We start from the raw sequence: 12982 nt of genomic DNA on the forward strand, positions 1-12982 counted from the left end.
TTATCCAGCTATAAATCCTCCAGTTGCCCTTTTTAGGGGGAATTTAGCAAAGCTCTCCCAAAAGCTGAAGGGTAAATTCTTGGCTTCCAAAATGAAGTGCCTATTGTGGCCTTCCTCTCAGTGCTGGGGACGGAATCTGGCTTCCTGTAGATAGCCCCTCATTCATCACCTGCTCTGAATAGCACGCAACGTCCGAAGATAGGGCCATGGATAGAACAGGCACTGGGCATAGAGGCCGTGGATCTCCACTTCTCTGGCAGGCCAGGTAGGGTGCCGTCAAGCACAATGTGCAGGGGATTAGCTTCAAAGCAGGGAGGCAAATGGGCCCCAGGCCCCTGCTGTCCTTTCAAGGCTCCGGCTGGGGCTGCACGGTGGGATGGTTTGGGGGTCACTGGTCCCCCCGCCATGGGGGAGTGGGAACGGAACAGAGCCTGGGAAAGACTTGGGGGCTTGGGGCTGGGAGCTTCGCTGGCATGGCTCACCTCTCAGCAGGTGACTCCGCTCACAGCTATACTGGGACACAGACTTGCTTCAGCTGACAGGATGATTAAGCCCTGAAAAATTGGGGCTTTGCGTCCCATTAGAGGTGTTTTATTTTCCCCTACTGTATTGTGTGTGGTTGGTTGCAACCCCAATGAGACTAAAGTCTGCTGTCTGTTTATACCGTAACCAAGCCTTCCTGTTGATTGGTCCATACATGTCCTTACTATATTTTAACTTCAGATATCCTCCATTAGCAGCATAAACCTTGATGATAGCAGCCCAGTAATTGCTGCTCGAGCATAATCCCATTAACTGTGAAAATATGGAAGCTAATATTGATTAATGAAAGGAGAAAAAGAATTTGAAACCAGTTAAATTAATCGTGAGAATATAAATACAGGTAAAAGCAATATCAAGAGCTTTTTAGCATCTTCTTAGTTCTCCCTAAAGTTTCTGCTGTGCTAACCTCCCAATCTAGTTTTTTTTTCTTTTTCTCTGATTTGGGTTTATAATGATCATCATAGTCATCGCCCTAAGCCGATTTTCGCATGCTGTCAGGCGCATAGCATGGGGCATCGGATAGTTACTGCAGCCAGATGGCTAACCCCTGCCAGCTTGCATGCATAGCCCAAACTAAGCTGCTCTTTTATATGCCGATCGCAGAATAGGGCGAGGGGGACAGATTTAAAGAGAGAGAGAGGAGTAGGACATTAAGGGCCAGTCTGTACAATTGGCAGGAGAGGTGGGAGGGCGGGGAGTGGGGAGCAAGACAGATGTAAACACATCACATCACATTGTCCTCTGACAATGTGAGAAAGCGGAGAAACTTTTCTTGTGTTTTTTGTTTTGTTTTTTTCCCCCTCACCACCTTCCTACCAGTTTCACCACATTGGTTGGGCACATGGGCGCTCCGGGTGGAGGGAAGGGGGTAGAGGGAATAGGACGAAGAGAGGATGGATGGATAGGTGGATGGACAAGTTGTCATGACGACAGGGTTGCTCTGAGTGTGTGTTGGCTGATGAAGTCTCTCTTTGCCTGCTTGTCCAATCAGATGGCTGAGCAGCGCATGCAGCACGAGCAGGAGAGGACGCGGCTACAGCAGCAGCACAGCGCGGAAAAGGACAGCCTGGTCCAGGAGCGCCAGCGGGAGGTGAGCAGCCTGGAGAGGCAGGCCAGGGCCGCCCTGCAACAGCACCAACAGCACACCCAGGAATGGAGGAAGCGCGATGCCCAGGTAGGGGGTCTCCACTGATCCACGTTCGCACACACACACACCCACCGCTCTCCCGTGGACAACCATTTTGTATTTTGCCCATTGACGTTTTCCTGAGGTTTCAAAAGCACAGCGGGTTAAGACACTTTTTTACTTGAAGCTTGACAGATATTAATACAGGATGGGAATTATTTTACAGATTGCTGTATACTTGGTGCGAACGTACGTAAGAATTTAGAAACTGCTGTTTGAATAAAAATAATTTTAGTTAGGGTAAAAACAATGGTGCATGTAAGAAAAAGTAACAAAATGGAAGAGATGAAACAACTTCTAGCATTATTTTGATGTTTTTTAAATGATTTTTTTTCACAGCAGAGTTTCGTGATAGAAGTGTAAAGACTTGAAATCCAGAAACCACAGGTAGCCAGATGACGGAGAGAAAATTTGTTCCGTTGAGCACCAAGCTTTTATTCCAAAACCCTGGGTTGAATTGCTCTTTTATTTTCCGCTGTACGGTTGTGGACCAGCGTCAAGCGCCCAGTACTCCCACCGATGGTGTACCTCTGCATGGCATTCTCCTCTCACCGCAGGTATCCATCTTCCCCCGGAAAATGGTGGTTATTCCCTTATTACAGCATGGACGGCCACAATGAGTTCATGACATTTGGGTCTATATTAATGGACGTCCCTGACACTTGAGAAGCAATCCCGTTTCCATTTAGCCAAACCAGCAGCAGGTCTTCATCCCATACCCCTCACTCTGTCTTCACCTCTCTCCAGCCTGGGCTAGCTTGGAGCTCTGTGGGAAACCATTTGACAAACCAGCCCCCAACTGGGGATGTGTTTGACTCTTAAGGTTTTCTGATGAAATGGACATTGTCAGCATGCAGGGAATTTTGTTTATTGGCCTTTAGCTGGAGGTAGGGATTCAGACGGACATTTGTAATATTTGTGGACAAACTGTGGGCACGGATGGTGCCAGACACCGAATGAATGGCGAAGAAATTGAACTTAACGTAAACTATTTTATATTTTATTTTGTCATCATTCACAGTACAGTCATTTTCTTGGGGCTTTTAAGAAATAATTTACAACTAATGACAACAGTTGAATTTTTTTTTTTTTTTTTTTTTTTTTTTTTGAAAAGGTGCTCTCCTTCACTGTATCAAAGGTGAAAGCCTATTTTTCTCCCCAATTTGTCAAATTGTAATTATTTTGTCTTCTTGATGTTAATGTTTACATTGTAGTTGTTAACAGTGAAACTACACATGAGGATCCCACTAACCCTCAATATCACCACCTCTCATTCGCTCAAATGTCAAAATATTCTCTCTTGGACATATTGAGGTAATTATTTTAAAGACTGATCTTATACCAACATACCAGTATGCTACTGTACTTGTTGGCTTGCGTCACAGCAGTCTAAAATGTTTTTAAAAAGCAAAGAACTGTATAACATGTGGGAAAAGTGCTGTTTTTTTCCTTTTCATTTCTCTTCTAATGTTCCTTTTTCGAATATTTTTGAGAAACGTCTTTCACGGCACCTATGGCAACAGCAAGTGAGTTATTTGGTTTTCTGGAGATGCCGTCACAGCGGGACAGTTCTGCTGATAACACGCCGTCCTAGTCATGTCAACATGACGCGTAGTTTGACAAATCTCGGGATCTCGGGAGGTGACAGAAAACAAACTTCCCCCAGTGCTCATCTTGTATTCTCAATTCCTGTTTGCTCGTGCAGCATTTTGAGCAGCGATCAGACGCCCGCCTAATGTCAGATGTTAAAGCGACAGAAATCAAGAATTTCACTCAGGCCTCGGAAAGATGGAGGACAGGATTGTGAGGTTTCTGAAACTGTTACGGATGGTTTGGAGTTGGTTTGACTTCCTGTGTGAGCACTATTCCATGGATGTGCTGTTAAAATGACAAGAAGCTGACACACCACCGGCAGATATGTATTAAAGATGAGCTTTTTTATATTGAGCAAAGCCACTTATTATTAAACACTTTTGCATTACCAAAGTTGTTTACCCCTGGGTACTGACTACTCTGTATCTGTCTCACTGATACTAACCCTCAGCTAATGTGACCCTTCACTAGCATCCACACATAAAACTGCTGTGAAAGTGGTGAAAATATGAGCATTTTGATGATGCTTACAGAAAACATAGACCACTCCCTTTCCAGCACATGCTACTTCCATTTCTCTTGTGCTTCTGGGAGTGTCAGGACTCTTCCCAGCCTGTCAAACAACACACTCCTACCACATGGGTCAGATGGACAATGATATTATCATCAAGCGACATGTTGGCAACGGGCAACCGGAATGCCTGCTGTGGCCATTGAACCCGGGCCTCATTATTTCTGCCTCTCTCTTTTGCACACTTTCTCTCAGTTTTCCTGGAGTCAGCGGAGGGACGGTCACAGCTAGGAAGCTGGCTAAAGCAAATGTCAGTCACACACTCTCAGGATGAGTAATTCCAAAACATCCCCTTGATGTGGTGGGACAGTAATAAATAGCATTCCTGGCTCTTGCCTTGTGTTTGAGCAGGAGAGCCAATGAGTCGTAGCGGCGACTGGAGGGAAGAGCTAAAGAACGTACACAGGGACACATTGTCCTGATCCCACTAAAGTTTATTATCCAAGAAACTCTGACTTCACCCACTGTGTAGCTGCTACACATTATGGTTGGTTATGTGACCCATCTGTTGTGTATATGAGGCCTCCTTTTGTTTTCAGGATGATTACATTCACACTTAAACTTATCTTCCCTTTTCTTTGCTGATTCATCCTTATGGCTTATATGTTATGAAAGCTCTAATGAATTAAATAAAGCAGCTGGGCTCAAGGCCTTGTGTGTAGTTGGCTTCCCACTGACTCGGGGGATTAACTCACAATTCACAGCCTTGTGAACCAGAATCTTGCTGTTCTCTTGAAGGAATAAACAGTTTCTCAAACTGTTTTTGAAAAACACCAAAGCCCTGAAAGGAAGCTTTCAGTTGGCTGTCCAGAATGATGAAACGTCTTGCTGGTGAAACATGTTTGCCCGCAGCCAGCTCTGTGTTGTTCTGTTAGCTGATCAATGCCCCCCAGAGGACAAAGGAGTTTCATGGACTGTTTTGGGGATCCATCACCAGTGTATCCTCTAACACGCCCACATCCTGGTGCAGTGGTCTTTCTTTTTTGTCTCCCCTGTAGAAATATTGCACAGAAAAATGAATAGCGTGTGTACATCTACCCATTGTATGTTATAAATATGTTAGCATAGTGTAGGAAAACTATATTACACACTGAAGTCACAACAAAGTTTCCTCTCATAGAACCTTTTATAGGACGTTGTCATTATTTTATATTCTCCACAAAACAAATCTTCATATCTTCTAAAAAGCACTTTTGGAGAATGTAAAGATTCATTCTATTTTATGATAAAAGACTTAAATAAATTTCATTGTTGCTATGTTGCTATTGTCCGTAACACACTCCATTTTGTGTCTGTGAGGCTTTTCAATTGTTTAACATCAGTGAGAATTTCACTTCAAAAACCAAGGCCAGCATTTAAAGCCTTTTTTTTTGCAAACAACAGAATTTGTTTGTTCTGTGCAAAACCCATCATTCATATTTTTTCCACCAGTTCCTCCTCGAAACTCATTTTATAGGTGTTATTTTCCCAAATAATTATGTCTTTTTCTAAAGGAACGTACACACCATCTGGACTTCAAACAGCATGTGAGAGCGAGAGAGAGGTCTTTCTTCTGGGCCGTGACGGACTAAATAATGATGCTGTCAATTTTTCAAAGCATTTCAATCCTAAGTATGTGATAAAGATGAGTCAGATGAAGAGGGCGATGACAGACTAAGTCAAAGCTAAGAGGATGTCTGATGAAGAGAACAAGGCAGACAGCTAGACCAGTGTTGGACATTGATTGTTTCAGTGCTTGTGTGTATTGTCATTTACCAAATGATTGGTCCCTGAGATCTGGTATTGTCAAGTGAGTCTCGTCATGTTACTCAGTGATCTGCAGTAGTGGATGAGTATCCCACTGGGCTGGCATGTCACTGTGATTCTTTAAATGATTTCACCACATCTACCCATATACGTGAGTATTTCTGTTAGAACTCAGCTGATTTTTCATTTTTTATTCACAGCTATTGATCATGGGCGAAGTCATCAGTGCATACTGATTCTCTGTGATGTGTGTTACAGCACACTCCCTTTCAAACCATGAAGCCATTTAGTATGTGCATACATCACATCCTGGATTTCAGCCAGATGGATTTTTATCTGCCTGACAACAGTGAAACATTCATTGTGACACTCTTTCCTGTGTTATACTTTGCTTAGTACCGTCACATATCACACATTTATACATATGTATAGTATAGTAGATATTTAATTTAAAACTAATGCAGTTATTTTTCTTTGGAGGAAGAAACTGTCAGGTTATTTTATTGGGTATTATTTGTCACATATATTGCTCACACAATATCTGTGCACTGTACAGATAATATGTACTACAGCATTGCAACATACACACTTACAGTATAAACCAGTATTGCTGGAATTTTTACTTTCATGACAGCAATTGTGTCTGTCTGATCAACTGTCAAATTTACCAATTTTTTTTTTTTTTTAGCAAGTTTAAGTAAGAATAAGACAAGTATGGTCAGGGATACCAGAAGACTAGATATATTAAAGAGTGATGGTTTAGGCAGTGCTTAGATAATTAAGAAAAAATGTGAATAAAAGTCTGTCCTTTTGGGAAATCTTGTCAAGAATGAGATGAAAAGACTGATGCCACTCTCATATCATTAACAATGGATCTAGAGGCAGGAGGTGTTTTGCATAAAGACTGAAAGCAGGTGGAATCAGTTGGCCTGGCCTTGTTCAAAGCTCAATAATATGCCTACCAGCACCTCTGAAGATCACATAAACACATAAAGTCTTATTTGTTTAATCTACAAAAACAAATGAGAGTAATATCAATCTTCTCATCTCACATCTAGCAAAAGGGTAAAATAAGAGCATGTCCCCAAATGTTTCTATTCTTTTAAAATGTAAAACTTCTCAGAGCCAAAAAAGTCTGGACATAAGTTAGTTTTATAGCAAAGATTAACAAACTTAAACATTTTCCACCAGCTAATGTCACACTGTAGACTTTTCTCACAGCAGACATTGAGTTGTCATTGCAGGGAGGGCACAGGTGTAACTAATATGATTAAATTATGGCTCTATTCCATTTAGGTATGCCAGTGAGCCAGAACCCATAATACCAGGGAGCTGATACTGGCATGCGTAGATCAGCCATTATAAATGTAATTAGTTACACCCATGTTTGCCAAGTCATAATATCCACTGTGAGAAATGGCTTTGCCCCGTCACCTTCATGTAATTCTTTTTAGATATTAGAAATGCAAAATGATTTTTATTGTCCCCAGATAGTTTTTATTACATTTCATTAATCTGCAGTCATTTTTTCAAACTAATACACCAGTGGAATAACTCTTTTCTGTTAAACTCAGCTAATGTTAAAGATATGCTTAACTGATCAACCTGTCAACCAGTCTTTGTTGTTTTATGTTTTGTTAAATCAAGTTAATCAAAGATAAGAAATGACTCTGAAACCAAGACCCCCTCTTATTAATTTATGTGTACACTCTTACTCAAAACAAAACGCGATCAAATTTCCTCTGTCAAAGACGGTTTACATATCACAGAGCAGTGAAAAGGAGTGGCTGCTGTGCTGTGGTTGTAATCAAACAAAGTTAGAGCACCACCAGTGTTACTGCCAGCACATCCTGACCAAGTCCAAAAAGGATGCTGTTTAAACAATTCTCATATTACAGTCTGCAAGGACAATAACACATGGTCTGTGCCACTAATCATTTCAAAAAACACCTTGGACGTATTGAGGAAGATTAGTTACTTCTAATGTTTTTAACCTCTGTCTTGTACAATATTTTAAACTAAGAATATCTACAGTGTGAATATAGTGTAGTACTTTACATCTGCACTTGACTTCGTGACATTTTCCTCTGACTGAACGGTTATAGCCTGTTAGCCAGTGTCCCATCCCTCTCCACTCCTCTGTTGTTCTGCCAGTCCTTTGTCTTCTTAACTGACACGGTGTGACCCAATATATTTCATTTGACACTCTCCTATTGTCACCAAGAGCTGCTTCTTCACAAAGCTCCACATCAGCATGCAAACATGTGGCCTGTTGAAAAGCCCGTGCTCACTTACTTCCAAAGGAAACATGCTCTTTTGGCCTCTTAAGTTGTCATTGCCAATGCCTCTGTTCTGGAAGATTATACTTTAACTTATTAAAATATTTTTTGGGGGGAGACAGATCATCCACATTTGTTAAAGAGAGAATTATACATTAAAGACTCTTGAGGGCTCAGATCTAATAGCTCGTTGCCCTTGAAGGCGCAAGCGTAGCGGGGAGACTGGTAATGTTGAGAGACAGGGAAGCGGTACATAGAGACGGAGGATTGCGTGTGTTTGTTTTGTTTTTTTTTTTTTTTACCTCATTCTCTCTGCATGTGTTGCATGCCATTGTATGTGTGACAGCTAGACCACGTGTGGCTGTTTGTCTGTGTATGAATGTGAGTCTGTGTGTGCCAGTGTAGGAGGGGAGTATAACACGGAGCCACAGCATCTGCCTGTTTTTGTGACACTCCTTTGAAGTCTCTTTGATTCTCCCCAGTGCCCGCTAAAAAAGACTTTAGACACTTTCTGTCTGATTGCCTTAACATGGCGTTGTCCTGGGATGCCCAGGCTTTTGAGGAGAAGGAGGGAGGGCGGCTGGAGGAAGAGCACACACTGCAAACCAAAGTAAAAAAGAAAGTAAACCAAGGAGAGTAATGAGGATGTGCAATAGCTGGGGAATACGTGCAATATAGGTAGGGAAGTGTGAAACACAGCAACTGCAGTGCATCTTTCAGTGCCACCTATTCTTTACTACAATGCATTTTGCTCATTTCCTGTTGTAAACTATAGGGAATTATCATATTGTAGTGTAAATGTACCACAAGCAGGTTATTTTAGACAAGTGAACTGTAACATGGATGGCCCATGTTATATTAAAAATGCACATACATTTCTTACTGAATCTTATTTTGAAATTCAGTCTGCTGAGAAAGTTTTCAATTTTGAGGCCCTCTCTTAATTCCCCTCACAAACAATCTTCCTCACACCACTTAAGTGAAGCAGTTTTGACAGAAGAGTAAGCTTACCATCTCCTTTTGACATTTCCCAACCTCTTGAGATGTTAACTTCATTGCAGGCCAGAGTTGGGCCAGTCTTTTTTCTGGTGTTTCAGAGGCCGTAGGGTTGTACTTATTAGCATTCCAGCTATGTAATGTTGACGTTCGCTGGCAGTACTATTAAAGGGCCCTTCTGGGCAAATTCAAGGCTGAACAGTTCAAAAAGAGGGGTCAAGACAGAGGTCAGGCCATCGCAGCAGCCCCCACACACCCGCACAGAGGAAAACAGAAACATTTAAATGTATTGGTGAAACTTTCCTGTGCTTTGTTAAACTGTAGAGACACTCCTTCAGACTTAGATACCGTCTCAATCTCTGCAAGAGTTGATCTCTTTACTCAAATCTTCATACCTATCAATGTACAGTGTATTGACACCTCTCGCTGTGGTATCATTATACAGTGTTGATATGTAGGAGTATTTGTCACCAAACTTTATTTACTCATTTAGACCTAAATCCGTCCAGGGCGTACATAATAAACAAAAACAAAGTACTGTTAAAACTGATCAGAAAATAGCTTACATTATGCAATATTAAGTGTGCCAGTAAAGACAGGCTCGTCTCACTTTTTTCTGTTCTAGCAACAAGAAGTCATGTAATCTTGCCCTAAGAGCTCCCACATCTTGGAGCCACCAATTATCTGCTGAGCATTCATTAATATCACTTACCTGAATCCGCTGTACATCTCTGTATCTGTCCCTCTCCAGACTATTTCAGATTTGGAAGCCCAGGTGACAAGTCTAAGTGAGGAACTACAGGGGGCCCACACCCACCATAAACAACAACTGGCAGAGCTGGCATTGCTCCGGGAAGAGGAAAAGCAAAAGGCGTTCCTGGACAAAGAGACATCCCTGGGCCGGCTCCGCTCCGACATGGAACGCATCCGCAGCGACCTTGAGAGGAGTCACCAGCAGGAGAAGGACGCTGCTCGGGAAAAGGTGGGTGAAGGGTGGAGGAGATGACATGTGGTCACTTTCCAATAGGATGCTGCCTGTGTACAAATGCTTTACATCACTTTCTATTACCTGTGTGAATGAGCACCTATTTAACATAAGGTCACATGAAAAGTGATTCACTACGCCTAAACTAGGGAGGAAAATACAGGCCGAGGTACTTGTGCAAGAAAACTGGGATCAAGACAGAGGGCATGACATAGCTATCCTAGTCAGGTTAGGTTTTTAGAAACTTAGCAGTGCACAAGGAGTGAGTTAAGACAGATGTCACCCTGTGGCTGTCAGATCTGGAAGGTGTCTTCATATGTTGTTTTAGCAATATTCCTGTTTCCACAATCAAGCTTTTCCAAAACATTTGTATGTATTGCTCTCTCCCACTGTTATTCTGCCTTCTCCTGTTTATGTCTCTTGTTTGTTTCTTGTTGTTGACAGTGCAAAGTGTGTGTGTGTGTTGGGGGGTAGGGACTGGGACTAGTTATATAATGCTTTTATCCAAAGCCTTTTACATTTCGCCTCTCATTCACACACTCCCACACCATTGACAGCAAGCCACCACCACAAGTTGCTGGCCTGATCATCAGGAGTAATTGGGAGCTTAGTGACTTGCCTAAAGGACACTTAGACATGTGGACGGGAGGAGCCGAGGATCAAACCGCCACCTGCGATTAATGGACGATCCACTCTACCTGCCGAGCCACTGGCAACCCCAGGGGAGGAGGGCTTGTCTGGGTTTGCCACTGTAGCAGGGCTTTGCCTGTCATGAATATCATGCCAGTACAGATCAGTACATCTTAATGTTCTCAGACCCGCAGTGACTTTGTGTTATTGAGATATTCTGTCATAAACACCAAATAAAACCTAGCATATTACTAGCAAAGCATTTTTCTGCATCCTAGATCCTTAAACAGAAAATTGAATAAGGTAATGTACACTACATATACTAAGTCTTTTGATTTACCCTCCATACCATCATAGGATATATTGTTTTGAAATGTACACTAGTGAGGGATTGGACTGGCAAGTCAGTCAAGGAGGAGAACCTGCAACATTTCACTAGAGCCATTATCCAGCTTTGCTTTTGCTATCTTGGTGAACCAGGAAGTACTTCAATTAAAACTGCAAAGGTCCCCTGTTTCTTTCTCTCTCTCTCTCTCTCTCTGTCATATTTGCTCACCTCGCCACTACGGAAACTGGACCCACAGCTGGGAAATCACCCATAATCTTGTGCTGGTCTAGCAGGAAGCCGACCTAAGGTGGTGTTGATCAGAACTTAATCCCTCGGCAGGGCCCATCAAAGAGAGCATTTTTCATTAGACACCATTCCGCGCCAGCTGCGCAGCATTAGCCCCGGAATGCAGGGACCTCCTAAGCACCCAGGCGGCCATTTTGGCTCCATATGGCATACAGAACCAGGGGTACAGAGGGGCGAGAGATCTGAGGAAAAGAGCACACTTATTACAGGGTAATCCTCATTTGAAGAAATCACGCTATTTCCTATCTGTCCCTTTTTTGGATGTGAAGGCTGTTTTGCAGCTAAAAGTTATTTTATCTTTTTGGCACACTTTAGTTCCTCTCTCTCTCTCTTCCCTCTTTTTTGTACATACGTAAAAAAATGACCCACAGTTGTCAGGAAATCTGGAGTGGATTCAAAGCAGGCCGAATGTTGAACTTAGACTGATAACACTATCAGCAATGTGCTAGTTTCACTTTTTCATGAAAGAGATTAATGATTTCTCCTGTCCTTTTTTTGTCAGCTGAAAGTGCATGCTTCTAAAAAAAACTCACCAAAAGGTTGAACGTCTTACTTTTCCCCTTTTTACTACTTTCAAATCTCTCTCCAAGTTTGACTTCGAAGTGGGCAGGGAAAAGTTTCTCTACTTCATTTTTTTTTTCACATGGGATTGAAGTCAGCCAGGCCTCAGATCCATATTGACTCGCTCACCCTGTTTTGTAAGCTGAAAATTTCTCATTCTTTTGATGCAGACAGAAATGCTGTCCTCTGCAGTCCACTATGCTCTTGGAAGCAGAGCCTGGGCAGGCCAGCTTTTCCTTCTTTTTTTCTTTTTTTTTTTTGAACACATCTCCCAGATCCTGGAAAAAAGGCCGGAGAAATCCATTAAATCCATGAATGGATTCTCATCAAAGACGCATGCGTTTAAGGGAGAGACAGAGAGGGAGAGAGTGGGATACAGGGGGATGGGGGGATGTTTTGGGAGTAGACAGTCGGAGCTGTTGGAATGAAATAATGAGAAACAGAATATCAGAGGAGATAAAACCAGACGTTAAGATAGTTCCATACATTCGGGCTTCACCAAAAAGAAAGGAGGAGAGATGGAAAAGTGATGGAGATAGGCTGAGGAAAAGGTGTGGGGGGTGTTTTAGTCTGGTTGCTATTGAAGTTTGACTTTCTAAGTGTGTGTGTGTGTGTGTGTGTGTGTGTGTGTGTGTGTGTGTGTGTGTGTGTGCGTGCGTGCATGTGCGCGCGTGCGTGCGTGCGTGCGTGTGTGTTCATGGGTGTGAATGAATGCACACAAACCCCAGACCTCCCAATCTCTGCGCTCCACTGAGGGGCCTGTGAAGCTGTCTCTGTGCCTGATAAAGATGCCTCATCTCTGGGCTACAGTTAGTACGAATCCTGCCTCTCACCCACACCACCTCCTTATCTAACTTTCTTATTCTCCTCCACACCCCCGGCATCCATCTGTCTTTCCCCACGTCCTCCCATCCCGCCTTCAAGTCGTGTCAAAGCCCAGAACATTAGGGCTTCTATAAAGAATTGGCCTTACCAGAAATCAGGGCTTTGAGGAAGTGTGGGAATACTGTTTCTTAACACACATATGGGTGCACTCACACACTTGTGTATGCTCACTAACATATTAAACACAGGTCATATTAACATTAACATATTGCCTAATAGGCACTACTTGTATACTAAACTTTGGTTTAGTATACTGTATAAAACGTTTGGTTAGTGGAGAAAAGGTCGTGTTTGTGGACCTCTTCACGTCATACAGCGGTATCTTACTCACTCCCTGCTTGTCAATACTAGAGATCTGAGATCATGCGTGACA

General features: G+C 42.6%; 1 protein-coding gene across 1 annotated transcript in view; it reads left to right on the top strand.

Moving 5' to 3' along the window:
- The window catches only part of cep112 (centrosomal protein 112), a 94454-nt gene that overhangs the window by 48626 nt on the left and 32846 nt on the right, over positions 1-12982 (top strand). Inside the window, 2 exon segments of the mRNA XM_018670857.2 lie at positions 1535-1717; positions 9666-9896. Of these exon segments, the coding sequence (XP_018526373.1) occupies positions 1535-1717; positions 9666-9896 (414 nt within the window).

This window comes from Lates calcarifer, linkage group LG11, assembly GCF_001640805.2.
Source record: "Lates calcarifer isolate ASB-BC8 linkage group LG11, TLL_Latcal_v3, whole genome shotgun sequence".
NCBI lineage: Eukaryota > Metazoa > Chordata > Actinopteri > Centropomidae > Lates > Lates calcarifer.